At 37.3% G+C, this 16,712-nt stretch overlaps 1 protein-coding gene across 12 annotated transcripts in view; it reads right to left on the bottom strand.

The window, feature by feature from the left end:
- The window catches only part of PHLDB2 (pleckstrin homology like domain family B member 2), a 98,259-nt gene that overhangs the window by 4,101 nt on the left and 77,446 nt on the right, over window positions 1-16,712 (bottom strand). For 4 of the 12 annotated variants that reach the window (XM_081300842.1, XM_081300841.1, XM_081300840.1 and 1 more), the window contains 8 exons: window positions 15,513-15,527; window positions 14,457-14,477; window positions 12,609-12,644; window positions 10,806-11,010; window positions 6,826-6,916; window positions 5,744-5,890; window positions 4,100-4,319; window positions 58-143 (listed from right to left, as the gene is read on the bottom strand). In XM_081300842.1, coding sequence (XP_081156968.1) covers window positions 58-143; window positions 4,100-4,319; window positions 5,744-5,890; window positions 6,826-6,916; window positions 10,806-11,010; window positions 12,609-12,644; window positions 14,457-14,477; window positions 15,513-15,527 — 821 coding nt within the window. The remainder of the gene's footprint in view (window positions 1-57; window positions 144-4,099; window positions 4,320-5,743; window positions 5,891-6,825; window positions 6,917-10,805; window positions 11,011-12,608; window positions 12,645-14,456; window positions 14,478-15,512; window positions 15,528-16,712) is intronic. The other 8 variants (XM_081300843.1, XM_081300845.1, XM_081300844.1 and 5 more) reach the window with 3 other exon arrangements.

The raw sequence follows: 16,712 nt of genomic DNA, 5'->3' as shown, positions 1-16,712 counted from the left end.
ATTTTCCCAGATTAATTATGCATTTGAATTGTATGAATTTAGAAAACTGATGCTTACCTTATTAGCATTCTTAAGGTGATCATAATATACTTCTTCAATGGCTTGAAAGTATATTACTCCTTTTAATTTAGCTTCATGCTTATCTGCAAAGACAGATTGAGGATCACCACTGATGGGCAGGAAAAATGGTAAACTCATAATTATCACCACTAACATATTTACCTACCATTTGAATTATCTAAGATTTATTAAGATAACCTGGGCTAGTGCATTGGCCTGTTATTTATGAAGGAATAATAATAATAATAACTATCACCACCAAAACCCATGAAATTCCCAGTTCCAAGCCAAAGAAGCTCAATGACTTGGTTCAAGGCTCTTCAGCAAATTAGCAGTCAAAACAACCAGAACTACTGACTATTAGGTGAGCATACAAAGCAGAAACATTATTGAAACCCATACAAAATTTTTCCCACATTCTCCAACATCTTCATAATGGAAATATTAACATGCAGATTGGTTATAGTGAAATTTTTGAGTGTTTTTATTTATAATTTAAATAATATTCTACTTATATCTTTATCAAACTTGTCCAACATGTTTCATTTTTTTTCTTATCTTGAACAGTTTCTCATCAATAATTTATTATCCTTTCAATGCAACATTTTTAACTTGTTTCCAAAGATTTTTTTAGATTTAATCATGAAAACAAAATACAAAACAACAAAAGGCTCCAATGAAAAGCACCACTCTGTGATTTATTAAGTTCTTGAAATATTTTATAATTTGAACTCTACAAAGATCACAATGCATGTGAGCCTATTAAAGAATTTTAAAAGCATGGGTCAGGAGGCAAGGAAAGAGACTGTCACACCCAGTTGGTGGAAATACAATTGAGACAGTCCCTTTTGGATGGCAATTGGTAGACAGACAAACACAATTAAAAATGCAAAAATCCTCTTACTAATTCTACCTTAAAACTTTATTGTATAACATCTACTTTGTTATGGCACACTGGCTACAGGACATCTGCTTGAGATTTAATAAGGTACTGATTTAATTATAGGCCAGCCACACAATGGTTTCTATACGGCCACTAAAACCACTGCAGCCTTTGTGTATACGGAGAGGAAAGCACTCTTGACATACTTTTATGTGAAATAGGGCATGAACAAAGTGAATAATTTGTTACCAAAAGGCACAGAAGAAAAAAGAATATATACACATAACAAAGCATATAAAAAACAAGGACAGGGGCTGGGGTTGTTGCTCAGTGGTAGAGTGCTTCTCTAGCAGGTATGAGGCACTGGGTACAATCTTCAGCACCACATCAAAAACAAATCAGGCATTGTGTCCATATACAGCTAAAAATATGTTTTAAAAAAACAAAGACAGAAAATCTGAAAGAATATTTCAGACTTAACAGTGGCAGAAGGTCAGGACACCTCTGATGGAAAAGAGATTTTCTTTCATTATATAGATTTTATTTTATTTTGAAATTTTTTTACTAGATAAGTGCATCTTTTCCCCAATAATAATAAAAAAGAAACAACAAAAAAAACTCATCTTAAAAAATAGTGACTCAGAGAAATTCCTCAGAAAATAAACAATATATTTAATTACATTTAACCCAGAACTATTTGATAATGGACTATATCTTTGTGTTTTGCTCTTCCTTGGGAAATACTGTTTTTATTAATACCCATGTTGAGTGGGTTTCAATCAGTTTGAATGAAAGAAAAGGTCAATGTGTCCCTCAAACATTTACCATGGAAAGGCTCCTGCAACAATCCATGGGAATACAGTGATACCTTACTTTCTCAAAACAGATACAAAATACAATCTGGAGATAAAAGTACATCTTGTCAGTGTTTCAAGCAGACAGAAAACTAAGGAATGAAACTTCTGTTTGTAGGGCACTTCCTCTGTGGGAAAGCCCTCTGCAGAACAGAAGCCTCTCAATCACATGGAGGGGCAAGAAGATCAATGGTGCTACTGTACATGGACCAGCAAATGCTGTTATTCTTTCTCTCTCAACAGCACTATTCCCTCAATTTTCAGACATTTTTTCTGTGCTTCAGCTTTCTTTCTAGACTCTCTGTTTTAAGGTACAGGAGGCCAAGGACAAAGGCAGGATCATGAATAATGGAGAGAGCTGGGACTTCAGCCTTCAGCACTCACACTTGCAGCTTCTTTAGGCATGCAAGGTCACGCGGGGAAAAGCTGAAGGGCACTGCTCCTGTGGGGTCAGGTCCAGCCTGAGCAGCCATCTGGGGGACTAGATAAGGACTGCTCTAAGCCTGTGCTTGTTGGTGTTTGGCAAGGGGACCTGGTAGAGGTATGAATGTGGTTGGGAGTGGACAAAGCTGATGGTGATGGCTATGAACAGAGCCTACTGGGAAGCATTTGTCCCACTAGGTCTCACTGGTCATTTACATCTTATGTAAGTATTAGAAAGCTGATGAAACGGAATTTTATCTGTTTGATGTATTAGCATTCTGAGTAGTCTTTCATATACCAGAAAGCTTTGGATATTTTTTAAAAAACTGAAAAACAATCACCAAAAGTTTTGATTTGGAAAGTTGCCTTTACATGGATCAGAAGGATACAAGTTTGAGAAGCTGGCCTGGGGACCGAGCCAGTCACCTGGCTGCTGAATGAAAAAATGAAATAAAGTTGACAAAGAAGAGGAGTGTGGGAGATGGAAATGTCTTTGAAGTTCTTTTAAAGTTTTATTTTTGGAAAATTCTGGGTGAGGTTGTCTAGCATGCTGCAAAATTTTGTTTGGGAATTTTTGCCAACAAGAGGTGGGATTTCTTATTAAATAGGCATCTTTACTACTGCACTAACTGAAGAGAGCTGCTCTGGATTTTTATAAAACCCAAGGTCAGAAAGCCCTGGGGAGGCAAAGCAGGCACCTCCCAGGGACAGGCCATGTTCTTCAACCACTGACTTCTGAAATAGCTGGACCCCACTCAAGGAAGCCCCTTACTGAAAGGCATGCACTCCTGCCCATTTCCACCCCAATTCTAGGGCTCTCTAAGCCAGTGTGTCCTTCACTGAATTGAAGGGTGGTGGGTTTTCACACTCCTCCTTAAATACAGTAACCTGCACTCACTGGTTGGCTTAGATGGCTGAACTGTTGTTTTACATTTTTTCTTTTTTCTCCCCCCACCACCTTTTTTTTTGGAGACAGGACCTTGCTAAGTTGCTGAGGCTGGCCTCAAACTTGTGATCCTCCTCCCTCAGCTTTCCAACCTGCTGGGATCATAGGTATGCACCTTGGCACCTGGAAGTTTTACATTTATTACACTAACACAATTTACAACAACTCCTAGAGATGCTCATGACTGCTGATACTGTCACTCCAAAGCATAATATCTGGTAAGATACCTGTCCTCCTCAGCAGCTGGAAAGAGAGTACAGCTAGACTTTTGCTAATAATTGTACATACTTCACATATGATCCAAGAGTAAATAAGAGGCCAGTTATATTAATAAGTATATAAGTAGGCCAGTAATACTAATATTTTTGTATTTATATAAGATTCAATAGGGTACATCTCTTATAATCCAGCAAGTGAGAGTCCAAAAATGCTTTATGGATTTACTTATTCACTAGTTCACAGAGGAGCTTTACTCTCTGTACTTAAAAGATCATATCAGTTTGTAAACATTAGCTGAATGACTGTCAGCTAGGGCTGCTTAATTGTATGTGTTAAATAAGATATATGGCAATAAATAAATAAATAAGAAGAAACTTTTTTTCTGGCCTTGTGGTTCAAAGGCCAATATTTAATGTTAAAAGCATAAATTCCACTTAATATGTGTTTGGGTTGCAGTTTATTGCAGAACTGGAATGGACTGATTCACACTTTGTTAATAATATTTTTATTATTTGAGAAAAGGAAATTCATACCACATTGAACTATACAATCTAAATATAAAATACGGTACATCCTCCAAGCTAATGTTTCCATTACTCTTATTACTTACCAACCTGTTTATACTGACTCTCAATTGCCTTTCCTCTTTAACAGAATATAGAATATTTTCTATATTCTTTGAATATATCACTTCAAGTTTTTTTTATCACCCACCTGCATAATAAGAAAATGTTCTCTTATTTCTATCAAAAACAAACCAACGTTTTTTCCAAGTTTTAATTTTTCCACCCATTTTGATGAGGAATCCTCGACAGGTCTTCTCTGTGATGGATACGTGATAACAGGTGTCAATATTGTGGCCAGCAGTTTCTACGTGGCTCCGCAAATCAAAGTCTTCCTTCCGGACAGGTAGATAACGTGTCAAGGGACGAGCCTGAAAAAGAATGAAACTCGTTCCAAATAAGGCTAAGTATTTTTTTTCATTAGGTTATAGATGTTTAGAAGCAGAAACTAAGTAAAAGTCTAAGCTTTAAAGTGCCCATATCATTATGAGAGCTTAGGATAAAATGCTTATCATTTGGAGACTGAGTAGTGGATATTATTTTGAGCACTACGGAAAGGATAGGTAAACTCAGACCAATAAATCCTACTCCTTGAGGTGGGCAGATGGGAGAAGGAAAAAATGTCATTTATTTTAGCTTAAAAGAGGTACTTAGCTCCTAACAAACACAGGGAAATGAAGCATAAAGCTATTTGGGTTGTTTCCTGCAAATGAAGATTCCTCCATGGGAAGATTTCCATTCTCCCTGCCACAACCTAAACAATAGTTCTCCTTAAGTAATTCCAGTCATGGCATGACTGGTTGAACACTATTTAATAAGTACAACCCCCAGAGATCTTCCTAAATTATAAATGTCAGCTTATCTACACTTGGAAAGAAATTGAAGGAAAAAATGTATGTTTTGAAAAGTGAAGCTAACATAATGTTAGAAGTCAAATCAAAGCTGGACCTAACATAAGTTATTCAGAACTAGAGGTCAAAGGGAGGTATTAGATGTTTTTCATTTCACTAATAGTGCAAAGGCTTATCTAACCAAGAAAGATAACCTAATATAACCATGGGTAATATTTATGAAATGGTGTTCTATTTTATCCTGTTAAATAACTCTACCCCTTGGCCCTGGGGAGATGATGTAATCATATACTTGGAGGCAAAAACTTATAATCTGGATTAAAGTAGAATTGTGATTATTGGTTTGGCACTGGATACTAAATAGGCATGGATGACCTTCACTGCAAAACAGAATTTGGTAGGGGAAAGTGAAATAAACAAGTTTTACTTTGTATTTTTCTTCTGTATTTTGCCTTTGATTCTGTGGTTCTTGACTGTGGTCGTGTGTCACAACTTACTGAGCCCTTGGAACACACAAAGCTTTAAAGAGTCTTTAACTGCAGTACTATCAAATTGCAAGTAACTAGCAAGAATAAGGGAAACGATGTTTTTTGTCTTTGAATTTTGTATTGATATTGTATTTGTTTTCAGAGGCTAACGCAGTGGCATTTTTCAAAGTGGATCAAAAAAATATTCTCCTTTTAAGTGTACTCTGGAGAATGGGTAGAAGAAAATATCCTCTCCCATCAACATGTTCCATGGAAGTAAAATGTCATTTGATGGGTAGTTACCTAGAGGTTTTGAAATAAAATATTTTTGCCCACTCACAGACACCTTTCATCTGTTTTTGCTCTTCAGCCTTCAAGAGGGGTGAAGAAAGGGGCACCTCACACAGGATGACTGTCTTCTACGAAATGACCACCAGGGGGCAACCCATGCTTATTCATTTAGATTTACCGACTAACCTGCGCCCTTTGTTTCTCCCTTATTTTCACTTCCTTCTCTATTAATTTCTGCCTCTGGCTAGTTTCTTCCTGCAATCGTTTTTCTAGGAGTTCTCGACGTCGTTTTTCTTCTTCCAGAGCTCGTTTTTTGGCTTCCATTTCCCGTTCCTAAATATCATGATGCAGAACAATGATTATTTTAAGACATCCTGGTTATACTTGGATGGTTCCAACCAATACCTAAAACAAAATTCTATCAGATAATTTTTGGTTTGCATTTTATTCTCTTAAAATATATAACCCAGGTTAACACAACCCATACTCACTTCAGGCATAGCTTCCAAACTCATACACAGAAATGCAATCATTAAATTTAATTAACACATCTTGATCTTAGGTGAAAATCCAGCTTGTGACTATATGCAGTTATTGTGTATCCATGACATAGCTCTACCATCTTTAATAAAAAGTCTCACAAAATGTCCCCCAACTCTAGTCCTGGGGTTTAGCCTTTCTTTGGAGGGCCGTATTCTAATTGAAGGTCATGGGTCTTTCAATTCCTGTTGTTACTCCATAGCTTCCTGGCTGAAGGTCACAAAGGAAGCACATAGGGAAGTTAAAAAGGAAAGGAGGTGCCCTCTGGGCAGGATGCAGAGGCATTTAGGGGGATTTCTAAGGAAGTTTGGGTTCTGACTTGAAATATAATCATAATGCCTTGGGATTTTTAATATTACAGCCATATAGTTAGCACAAGCTGGGAAGGAAGGGAGAATGCATAAAGACAGACATTCTTCTCTGTTCCTTGGCAAAGTCATTAAGTGTCCATCAAAGGAAAACACACTACGAAGCTCCATTTCAGTTTATATCAGCACTATATGTACTTCAAGTTATGGGAATTGCAGTACAGGAAGAGTCTTAGAAACCAACCCTCTAACACTTTTACATTTCAGATAAAAAAGGAGACTGAGAAGACTGAGTGACTTTTCAAACATCACGGCCTTTATTAAGGCTCTTCAAGGAGGAGTACTTCCTGATATGGAATACAGGGTTCCCTGCACCAATTACCACATCACTGACCTCTGGCACTTAGGTATTATACTTACCCTGGATTCAAGCAGCCGTGTCTTTTCGGCATGAGCCTGTTTCAACAGCCTCTCCATTTCTTCTATTCTAGCAATATTTGAAGTACTGGCACTGAAGCAAACACAGAAGCCTTTTAAGAATATTGGTTCTGACTGACATGTCTCTCTGACAGACAGACAACATTCATACATACATACACACACACACACACACACACACACACACACAGTCAAGAGATGTGCACGACAAAACCCGATCATACACAACTTAAAGGATGTTCCTTACAAGTCATTTTTCTGAAGAGGCAAATCAATTCAACTTTGAAAATTGTAGGTGACACTGACTTATCTCAGTTTAGGGGATAAAACTAGGCAAGCAAAATAATTCCAATGTAAACTGCTTTGCTCATAAATAAATAAACCAAAGCCAAATCTTGCCAGGTGTGACTTCAAAACATATCCTTCAAAGTCTAAAACTGATAGCCTGTGGCAGGCCCTCCCACTGGTTTAATGTTCAGATGTCCACCTAATAAGACTGTCACCAAAGTTCTACACAAATGACACCTAACGCTTGAAGTCATTTTATTCAGTTGCAGAATATGTGTCCCCAGCTGCTGTTTGTTGTGTCTTTCTACTACTGGACATTTCACTTCTTAAATGATGATGCAAATTAAAATATGACATCCATAGATGCAGCAGCTGGGTGGCAGCCAGTTTCACGAACACTAACCTACCCAGGGTGTGAATGAAGAAACCCACAAAGTGATTCAGGAGCTTCGAAAGAAATACATCTTGGAAGAGACGTCACATGAACAAGGAAAGGAAAACATTACAGAGGGAATGACACACGAACAGCTCAGGGAACTCAAAGAGAAGGAAAGAATTGGAAATGTTTAACTCGAGACAACATTTTATTTTCACTTGTTTACATTTTTCTTAATTTTTCTGGGAAGGATGAACATGGTCTGGGTCACAGCCTCTTTACCCTGGTTCTGTACTCTGGGGAGCCATTGCTGTTCTTGTGCTTATGTACCTTGAAGTCATTAAGGGCCTGTCATCTTCCTTGTCTCTCTTGGGCACAGACAGGCTTTCATGTTTGTGTCTTCATAGCACAGAGCCTGGTATGAGCCAGGATCAATGATTGCCAGGATCAATCATTCCACAATAGCATTACAGAAAGAGTTAAGGGACAGTGAACATTCACGCAATAATGAATTTATAACAATGCATGTTAAAAATGAATAAGCTGAGCCCTCTTGGTCATAGATGATTGTTAGTATAATATCCCTAAGTTATATTTTTGTTCAAACCAAACTTAGGATGACTCAAATCCAGGGCTAAGAGTTCTTTTGAAGAGATAAATGACCACAGTATCACAGGGCAATGGCTTCTCTTAAAGTCAGTATCGTCAGCTCCATTAAAAAACACACTCTTGGAAGAGAGAGAGCAACTGGATCCTCTCAAGCTTAACAACAAGGCTGACTTCTTAGAGTGACTTTGGCCCAACTGTTTAGGCAGGTGTTTTCTCCTGAGAAAGAGAATCCAGTAATTTCTTCTTTTTGTCATTAGCTATTGGGAGAGGTACAAAAGAGTAAGTTTTGTTCTTTTCAGCTAGTAAGAATTTAAGGAAAGGGCTGGGGATGTGGCTCAAGCGGTAGCGCACTCGCCTGGCATGCGTGCGGCCCAGGTTCGATCCTCAGCACCACATACAAACAAAGATGTTGTGTCCGCCGAAAACTAAAAAATAAATATTAAAATTCTCTCTCTTTCTCCCTCTCTTCTCTCACTCTCTCTTTAAAAAAAAAGAATTTGAGGAAAAAAATCTTTAATGCTTGTGCAGGAATTCTTATTTTTTCCTTCTTTGACAATATCTGATTCATGGACGAAAAAGAGACAAATTTCATTGGCCCAACTGAGAAAGCTGAAGATATATAGTGGTAGGCCATGTAATGGCACAAAATTATACTTATATTCTATAGAACTAATTGGGACATAAGATATGTATGTTTTGTGTCTCCAATTAATTTGGAAACTTTTTGAGTTTTATTAACTCTCAGTTTTAAAAACTCACCAATTTAAAAAAACCTCACCAATAGACTACCCTTATTTGTTCCAGTTTTATACAATCTATACTATTTATATTTCATTGTCTACCATTTTGTTTTCTTGTTTCATTTCTCTCAACTTTATTGTATTTATATATTTATATCTTATTTATTGTATATATACATAGTATATATATACTCATAAATAATTGACAATGGTATAGATTTGTGGTATAGAACATATTTTGATATATGTATACATTGTGAAATGATTATCATGACCAACAACATACCCATCACTTCACGTAGTTTCCGTGTGTGTGTGTGTGTGTGTGTGTGTGTGAGAATGTGAAGATGCACTGTCCCTTAATTCTTTATATGATGCTACTGTGGAATGATTGATCCTGGAAAATACTTGTGCCTGGCCATGATAATTGTTCACATTTGCTTCACACAGTACTGACCCAGTTGTACTGTCACAGGTAGCCAGTCCTCATGGTCAGAAATTACTAGTACTGTTTATAATGTTCCAAATGTCCAAAAATTGAGGGCAAAGTAAAAGATTCCTATGAAAGATTAAAAGTAAAAGGAAGAGAGAGGAGAATTGGTATTTCTCGTTTGTGTCATCATCTGCCTTAAAAATATTCATGTTACAGTAAAATTAGCTTTTATCCTTTAGTATGATAGAAAATAATATGATAAGTACCAAGAAAGTAATAGGAATTAATATTTGGAATGAGTGTCATGACAAAACAATCTCAATAGGGAAGTTCTTGAAGACTGACATGTAGAATAATAAAGACAAAAAAATTGCTGTGTTGAAGATTTTTTTAAAATTATGCATTAAAATATCCCCAAATTATAAGTCTATTAAAGAGGTAATTCCATGCTGAAATTCTAGTAACATAAACTTGGTCTTGTGGTTTATTATGTCACAAAAAGCTTTTCATAGAGTTATAGAATTACTCAGTTGTGGATAATTTACCTCCACTTTTTGTTGAGACATCATTTTTGTGACTACCAGAATGTTCCATGAGCTGAACATTGTTTTTGCTTTTTCAGCACCACTACTTACATTGTCAACAAACACAAGGCTCAGAAAATAGGTCTTGGGTCTTAGAAAGCTAGCAATTGATAGTCAATTCTGCACAAATCCTTATTTTGCTAATATTATTGAACTATCTTCTAGAACAATCTTCTGAAAGCCACCTGCAATGACACCTGTTATTGCTGTTGCCTTGGTTATCTTCCTAAAGCCCTGACTCTGTGCTTGTACTTTCAGAAAATGTTAACAGCCAGTATGGACAAAGGCTCAGAGATCTGAGAGTTTCTTCCCTCTCAACCAATAGTCGTTCTGTGATGGGTGTCAGGAGAGAATGGAGGGAAGGCAGGGCTGGATTCAAGATGCCAGGACCTGCATCTGACTTTATTCAGGAGGTAGCTGGGCATTGCTAAAGCTTCAGAAGAGGAGAAACCCTGTGACCAGCTTATATTTATGTGTGCCTTTGGTTCCAATTTTATAGTACTACTTTTGCTTTCCTCCAAAGTATGAACACAAATGTGAATAGTTACATTCTCACCAAATTTTAGTGTCCAGAACAGCGAGGCTTTCCTTCTAACAAAACTTAAGGATAAAACAATAGAGCTCTGACTCTATTGTTGGAATTTCTTTCTTTATTTGTTCAAAAGCTGTGAAAATGAACTTGGAGTCCATCAACAGAGGGCACTTGATTTTGAAGCATAGTATAAAGGTGAACTCAAACGTAAATAAAGTAGGAAAATGGACTACATAATGTCCGACTGGCTAAGTCACACAAGGTTCAAAGGTCACCCTGACCCCCAACTCTCTTCTGCATTTGATTTTGTACATATACAATGTCCCAAACTGATGATTTTAGGCTTGAAAACAGAAGGTGCTTTTCCAAACCAAAAATCTTACCCATAAAGAAATCTTACCTAGAGATATTGTCGGGTGAGCAGGCAGAGATGCTGGTCTCCATGCTATCAGAGCTGTCCAGGCTCAAAGTGTCAAAGGCCTGGTCCTTGTAGCTGTGGTCTGGATAATGGAAACTATTCAAGTACACATTTGACTCAGATGCTGTGCGGTTGTAAAATTCGGATTTCTGCCTTTGTCCTTCACTCATCTGCTGGTGATTATAACCTAAGGGAAAATCCATGAATATGTAAACAGGCCTCATTTATCAGTCTTAGAATCTCATAAATCTACAGGCTCAAGACAGCAACCCAAAACATCTGCATACAAAGTTTGAGCCCTGTTCGAATTTGTTTTGAAGCCAAGAAGATCAAAGAAACAACATCATGCTCAGTGCAAGCAAGAATTTCAAAGAAGTGGTCTTGTGAGTGACTTTGTCAGTGGGGATCACTTGGCACTTTCCTATCTCATTCCTACGATTCAGTGCAACTGAGAATAACATATCAGTACACACACAACTACAAAGAAACGGAAAACCAGAAATGCAATTAAAGACCTTGAATCCTCTAGAAATAGTTGTTTAAGTGAAGGCAAAGTGATGCCAAGTGACAAGCAACACCAGGGTTATGGGGCACTTGCTTCTTCAATGGCATTCAAATTTCAGGGCACTCAGGTCATAAAACAGTAGGTGGATTGTTCAGGTGTAGGCTTTGAGAAACTCACATTTCATGCCAGGTCTAATGTTTTTAATCTGGTTAAGATCCAAACTATGTACTTTTCTCATTCATATTTTCTCTCTGTATCTGCCTCTTGACTGCCAACTCATTCAAATGGTTGGACTCCTCCTAAATACTATATTTCGAACATTCTTCTTTTCTAAGCTTAACAATCAGCCTTTAACTAGCTAGTGATAACCACTTGAAAAATGAAGGCATAAATAGGATCAAAAACACCATAAATAGAAGGCATTTTCTTTACCCTGATACTCAAACATGTGGCATATTAGGTTATTGGTTTTATCTTGTGTTATTGCTTTGGCTTTCTCACCAGTAGGTAATTTCAGGCATTATAAATCAAACCGTCATCTTTTCAATGTTCTAGAATACATTCAGTAAGTACGGATCATGATGATGAACACATCTCTAAATTCATCAAAAGGTTTTTCTCTACAGTTTTAAATCTCTCTCTCCTTGGTTAAAGAAATGACTATGTGAATATCTCCCCTTGTTCAGGGAGTTAATGCCAATTAAGAGTTTACAATTGGACTATTCAAATTTGACTCTTGTGCTCTATTTACCTTTCAATGAGACTTTAATTAGTGATATATGGTGAAAAGTAGGCAAAATGACAAAAAAAAAAAAAGAGGAGGGGGGATATTTCCAACAGTTTCCTTGGCAGTTGATTAAACATTTCCATTTAGAAACAGAAGCCACATCCATGATGTTTTAACAAAGCATTATCCATCCAAAGTTTCTGTAAAGTCATTTTAGTTTCATGCAGAGTTTTCATGCCATTAGTATTTGGAGCAGCTTTAGATGTCTAGGTAAAAATGTTATTTCAAATTAATTCATTTCTTGGAAAATGTTCTCGTCATTTAATCTGCCATCATAATCATGGCAGATTATGCGTAGGTATATTCTAAAGCCACATATCACTTAGCCAAGGGAAGTTGCAAAATATAAAAGCACACCATGAGAGCAGATACAATATCATTAATAATACTGGTTAATGCATAAAGGATAAAATGAAGCCAGTGAATTCCTAAGCGTGGAGCTCGTGCTTTTTGTTGTAAAGAAAGACAAATAATTCATTACTCATATATTTACCTTTCACACTTGAACTTTTGGAATTACTAATTGCGCCTTTTAAATTGTTTCCAAATATTCATTATAACAAGGAGGACAAAAAAAAATAACAGAAATTATTAAAAAGGTTACACATGTGTGTTTCCTTATGATTTCAAAAGAGTCTGTGGCATTGAAAATTCACATCAGCACCAACTACATGGAAGACATTTCCTTGTTTTAATATGAAAAACATATCCTAAAAGTCGGCCATGAAATTTAAAACATGCCAGAATTATTTCCCTGGCAATGACTGTGCCAAGACCTCCCATTGTCCTTCAGTTTCCTGTAAAGAGGAAAAGCCAGGGGGAGTCACCTTGTGGCAAAGCAGAAAGAGGGTCTGTTTCTTCTTAAAGCAGCTATATGTCCCTCCCTTAGCTCTTCCAGGGTTGTGGTTTTCATTGTAGTTTTTTTTCATAAGTATCACAGAATAAGAAAGCAAAGTTATAATTTTCAGGTGAGAGAGTAACCAGTAAACTACAAGGACTTGAATCTTTCAGACGGTTCATGAGGGGCAGTTGTGACCTAGTGCACAGTGTTCTATAGACTGTGAACACAGAATCCCCAGACCAACTTGATATTCACCGAGGTTTAACTCTGTTTGAAAGAATCTTCTAGATATTCAGGTGGCAGGATAAGCCACTTATATTTTCATTTCAGCTTAAATGGAAAAGCCTATGGCTAATGAGTCTATGTTTTCCCAGAACAGGATTTTCATTTGCCATACGTCCAACGTGAGCAGGGATGTCCCCCTTACAGAGCTACACATTTCTGCCAACTGGCAGCACTTCAGTGGTAACAGTGAACCCAACTGTCACTTGGCTTGACCTCTTCCTTATTGAACAAGGTTTTAAAAAATTTTTACCTACCATTATAAATAAGGGCCAGGACCTTTCTTCTGGGATCCTGGAATTGTACTTGTATGATCATGAAGAGCTGGTCTGGAAATTCAGGCTCTGGCCCAGCCATGCAAAAGCATTGGTCCTTTCCAGAAAGGAAACCTCATAGAAAAGCTTGGGGCTGAAGGAGGGTAATTGGTAGGAGCCCAGGAGGCACCACTAGTGCAGAAAAGAGCTCTGGGATAGCCATAAACTGGGCTAAGCATCCACCAAGTTAGCTCTGTCAGGGAGGACAGGAATGTCCTGCTAACCACAGGATCCCCATTTATTTAATACATGACTGTTATAAAAAAAAAGTCATTGAATGGTGTTTTTATTCAGCTGTAAATTCCTTATATTAGTGGCCAGATATGGAAGTGGAATGCATCTACTTTTGGGGGCAGGACAACAGAACTAGACTGGGAAAAATGAGACTTGTCATTTTTCCAACCCATGTCTACTTGGATTTTGTTTTTATTTTTTGATTATATAAGCAAGAATAACATTCAGCAACAACTAAGAAGGAAAAGGGGCCTTGAAAATTCCCTAAATTCTTGCCATCTATAAAAATATAGTGCTTAAAGGGGGTTGATAAAGTGAGAACTGGTAATATCTGAGGCTTATCTCATAGCATACACTAGGAAACAAAACAACTCTGCTCTCTTCCTTGCCCAAGAAAGCCAACAAATTGGATGTGTTAGGTCCATTCGTTATCATTATCATTATTGTTAATGCCAGTCTGTATGAATTCTGGATAAGTGGACCCAAAGGGCCTTTTGGAGTTAGCCATGTGAGATATAGAGTCTTGCCTATATATTCCAAATGTGTGCTACAAACTTTTACATGGTTATCTAGGTCTTCACATGAAAAATGAGGTGATCTAAAATTGTAACCTGGGCTTAGAAGGATAGAATGAGCCAGATTTCCAACACTTCAGCCTCTCATAGCTCACCTGCTAAGGAATTGATTCTTCCTAATGACAATCCACAGCCAGAAGAAGATACAGGACAAGTCAGGAATGGATGAGGAGAAGGATGGAGAAAGGGAAAAAGATATAAGATCAAAAGGATGACAAGGCAACAGGAAAAATATCCAACACTTCCCACATGTAGTCTCTCTGATGGTGTTAGTAACAATACCTGAGCAACACAGGATGATGTTCACATTTCTAGATTAAATCTAAGTTTACAGAGAAAACTCAAGAAGTTAAAAAAATTCTTAAGATACATGCATAGTTAGTCAAAAAGCAATTTTAGAGGGGAAAAAAAAACATTTTACCCTTACACATCAACCAGAAAATAGGAAGAGCAAGAATAAGTTATATTTACAAAACAACTCTTTTTTCCCCCCAAGCAGACAATAGCAAGTAGTTTTTAAGAGATAGGTTTGAAAAATGTCATTCAACAATCTGAAGCAGTCCATCAAGCTTTAATGACAAGTCTTCTAACATCTTACATCTTCCTAATTCCCCTCTGTAATAGCCAGCTTGCTTATTCAAGCCAGTCATGTAAGCTACCCCTGTCTCTACCAAGTCTTCTTTAAAACAGGCTTAAGTGGAATGAATAAGTAGGAGCTTCTTAAATCCTTCTGTCTCACCCCTCACAGCCTGCTTGATTTATTTATACCTGGCTTTTATAAAGGAGATACAGCATATTTTAAGCTTAGCTTATATACATCACAATGCTCACTCTTCTCTTTATATAGATCCTGAGCCTTACAAATCAGTGGTTCCACAGCGCCCATATTTCCTGCATGGTCTGACCTTATGATAAAAGGCCAAGACCAAGAGGGTCATGCAGCTGCCTGTGAATGGACAGCAGCTGCCCCCAGCATTATGCTTTTGTGCAAATATGCAACATTTTTTTCTCTATTGTGTCAAAGGAATAATCATTAGCCTAAAAATCCACCATTGTAGAATTTAAAATCCACTCGTTTCTTAACGATGACTTGACAATGACCTTTCTATATTTGCTGGAAACAAAAACAGCACACAAGGAAGTTGTCATACCTTTCTTGGACTTTCCTGTATTTAATAAAAACAAAAGGACAAAGATTTCATTCATTCTAAAGCTTACAAAGGAACAATTGATAAATTGTGCAAAAACCAAAGACCATTACAACCTCAGGAGTTGGGTTCCTCAGCTCTCAGCTTTTAACTTTGTTTTCAAGATCTTTGTGGGAGTCCCACTGTCAGCACCTTGAAAATGATACTGATGTGGGAAGGCTTATACTTACACCATCGTCCTTGATGCATCCATTATGAATAGCAGCAAAAAAATGGTGCACTTAAGTTAATTGTGTAGGTAAAAAGCAAATGATAAAGTCTACTAAATTTCAGTTAATCAAAAGGTGCTAGGTACAGTTGTTTATCAAAACCCTAGAGTTTGAATTGCATTTGCTATTTTAACAAAACCAATAGATGCCAGTGAAACAATCCTAAATGAATACAGGATTCATTCCTCCTGATCTCTGTGAGCCACCTGTATGGGTTCTGCTGCCACTTTTACCATGGCAGTGGCTGTGAGAACTACCATCTCTGACCCACTTCTCTAGGTGGGGGAACCTGACCCTGGACTCACAGGACATATCTCCTGGATCGACACAGGTACGATGGTATTCTATTTCCTCAGAAGCTGCCCTATCCTTGCACACACTCTCTCAGCAGAACCCCATTTCAGAGCTGCAGCAAGGACTGATGCTGCTGTCTTCTCAGGTGCACAGAAGACATATCAGTGAAAGAGAAGCTCACAAAAGATAAATCAAACACAGAAGATTTTGCAGGTCGCACATCCATCATATGACATAAGAAAATTGGCTCAGTTTTCCTTTATGAAACTATCATGAGGAGTCCCATTTGTTGAGGGAGAACAGAGATTAGAAAACAAAGTTGAAGCATTCCTTCAGTTTCAAAGTATTTTCACAAGAATCTGCAGACATGATAATGTTAATAGCTTTTCACAGAATTAAATCATTTGTGATCCCACCCTCCATCCTTAGTGCTCAATCTTTCCTTAAATCACTCTAATACAAAAAGCACATGAACATGTGAATGGTTTTAGTTGGTGTCATGGCCAAACCAAGCTTTGACATTTTCAGCCAGTGGAAAAAATACATTTAAAAAGAAGTTTATTAATAGTACAGAAAAATACTTCAACAGAAAATAGACTTGACCCACAGGTTAACAATGATACATGAGAGCTGAAATAGA

This window comes from Spermophilus citellus (assembly GCF_964194105.1).
Source record: "Spermophilus citellus genome assembly, chromosome: 7".
Taxonomy (NCBI): domain Eukaryota; kingdom Metazoa; phylum Chordata; class Mammalia; order Rodentia; family Sciuridae; genus Spermophilus; species Spermophilus citellus.
Note: the sequence above shows the minus strand (reverse complement) of the source record. Positions and strands in the feature narration are given on the sequence as shown.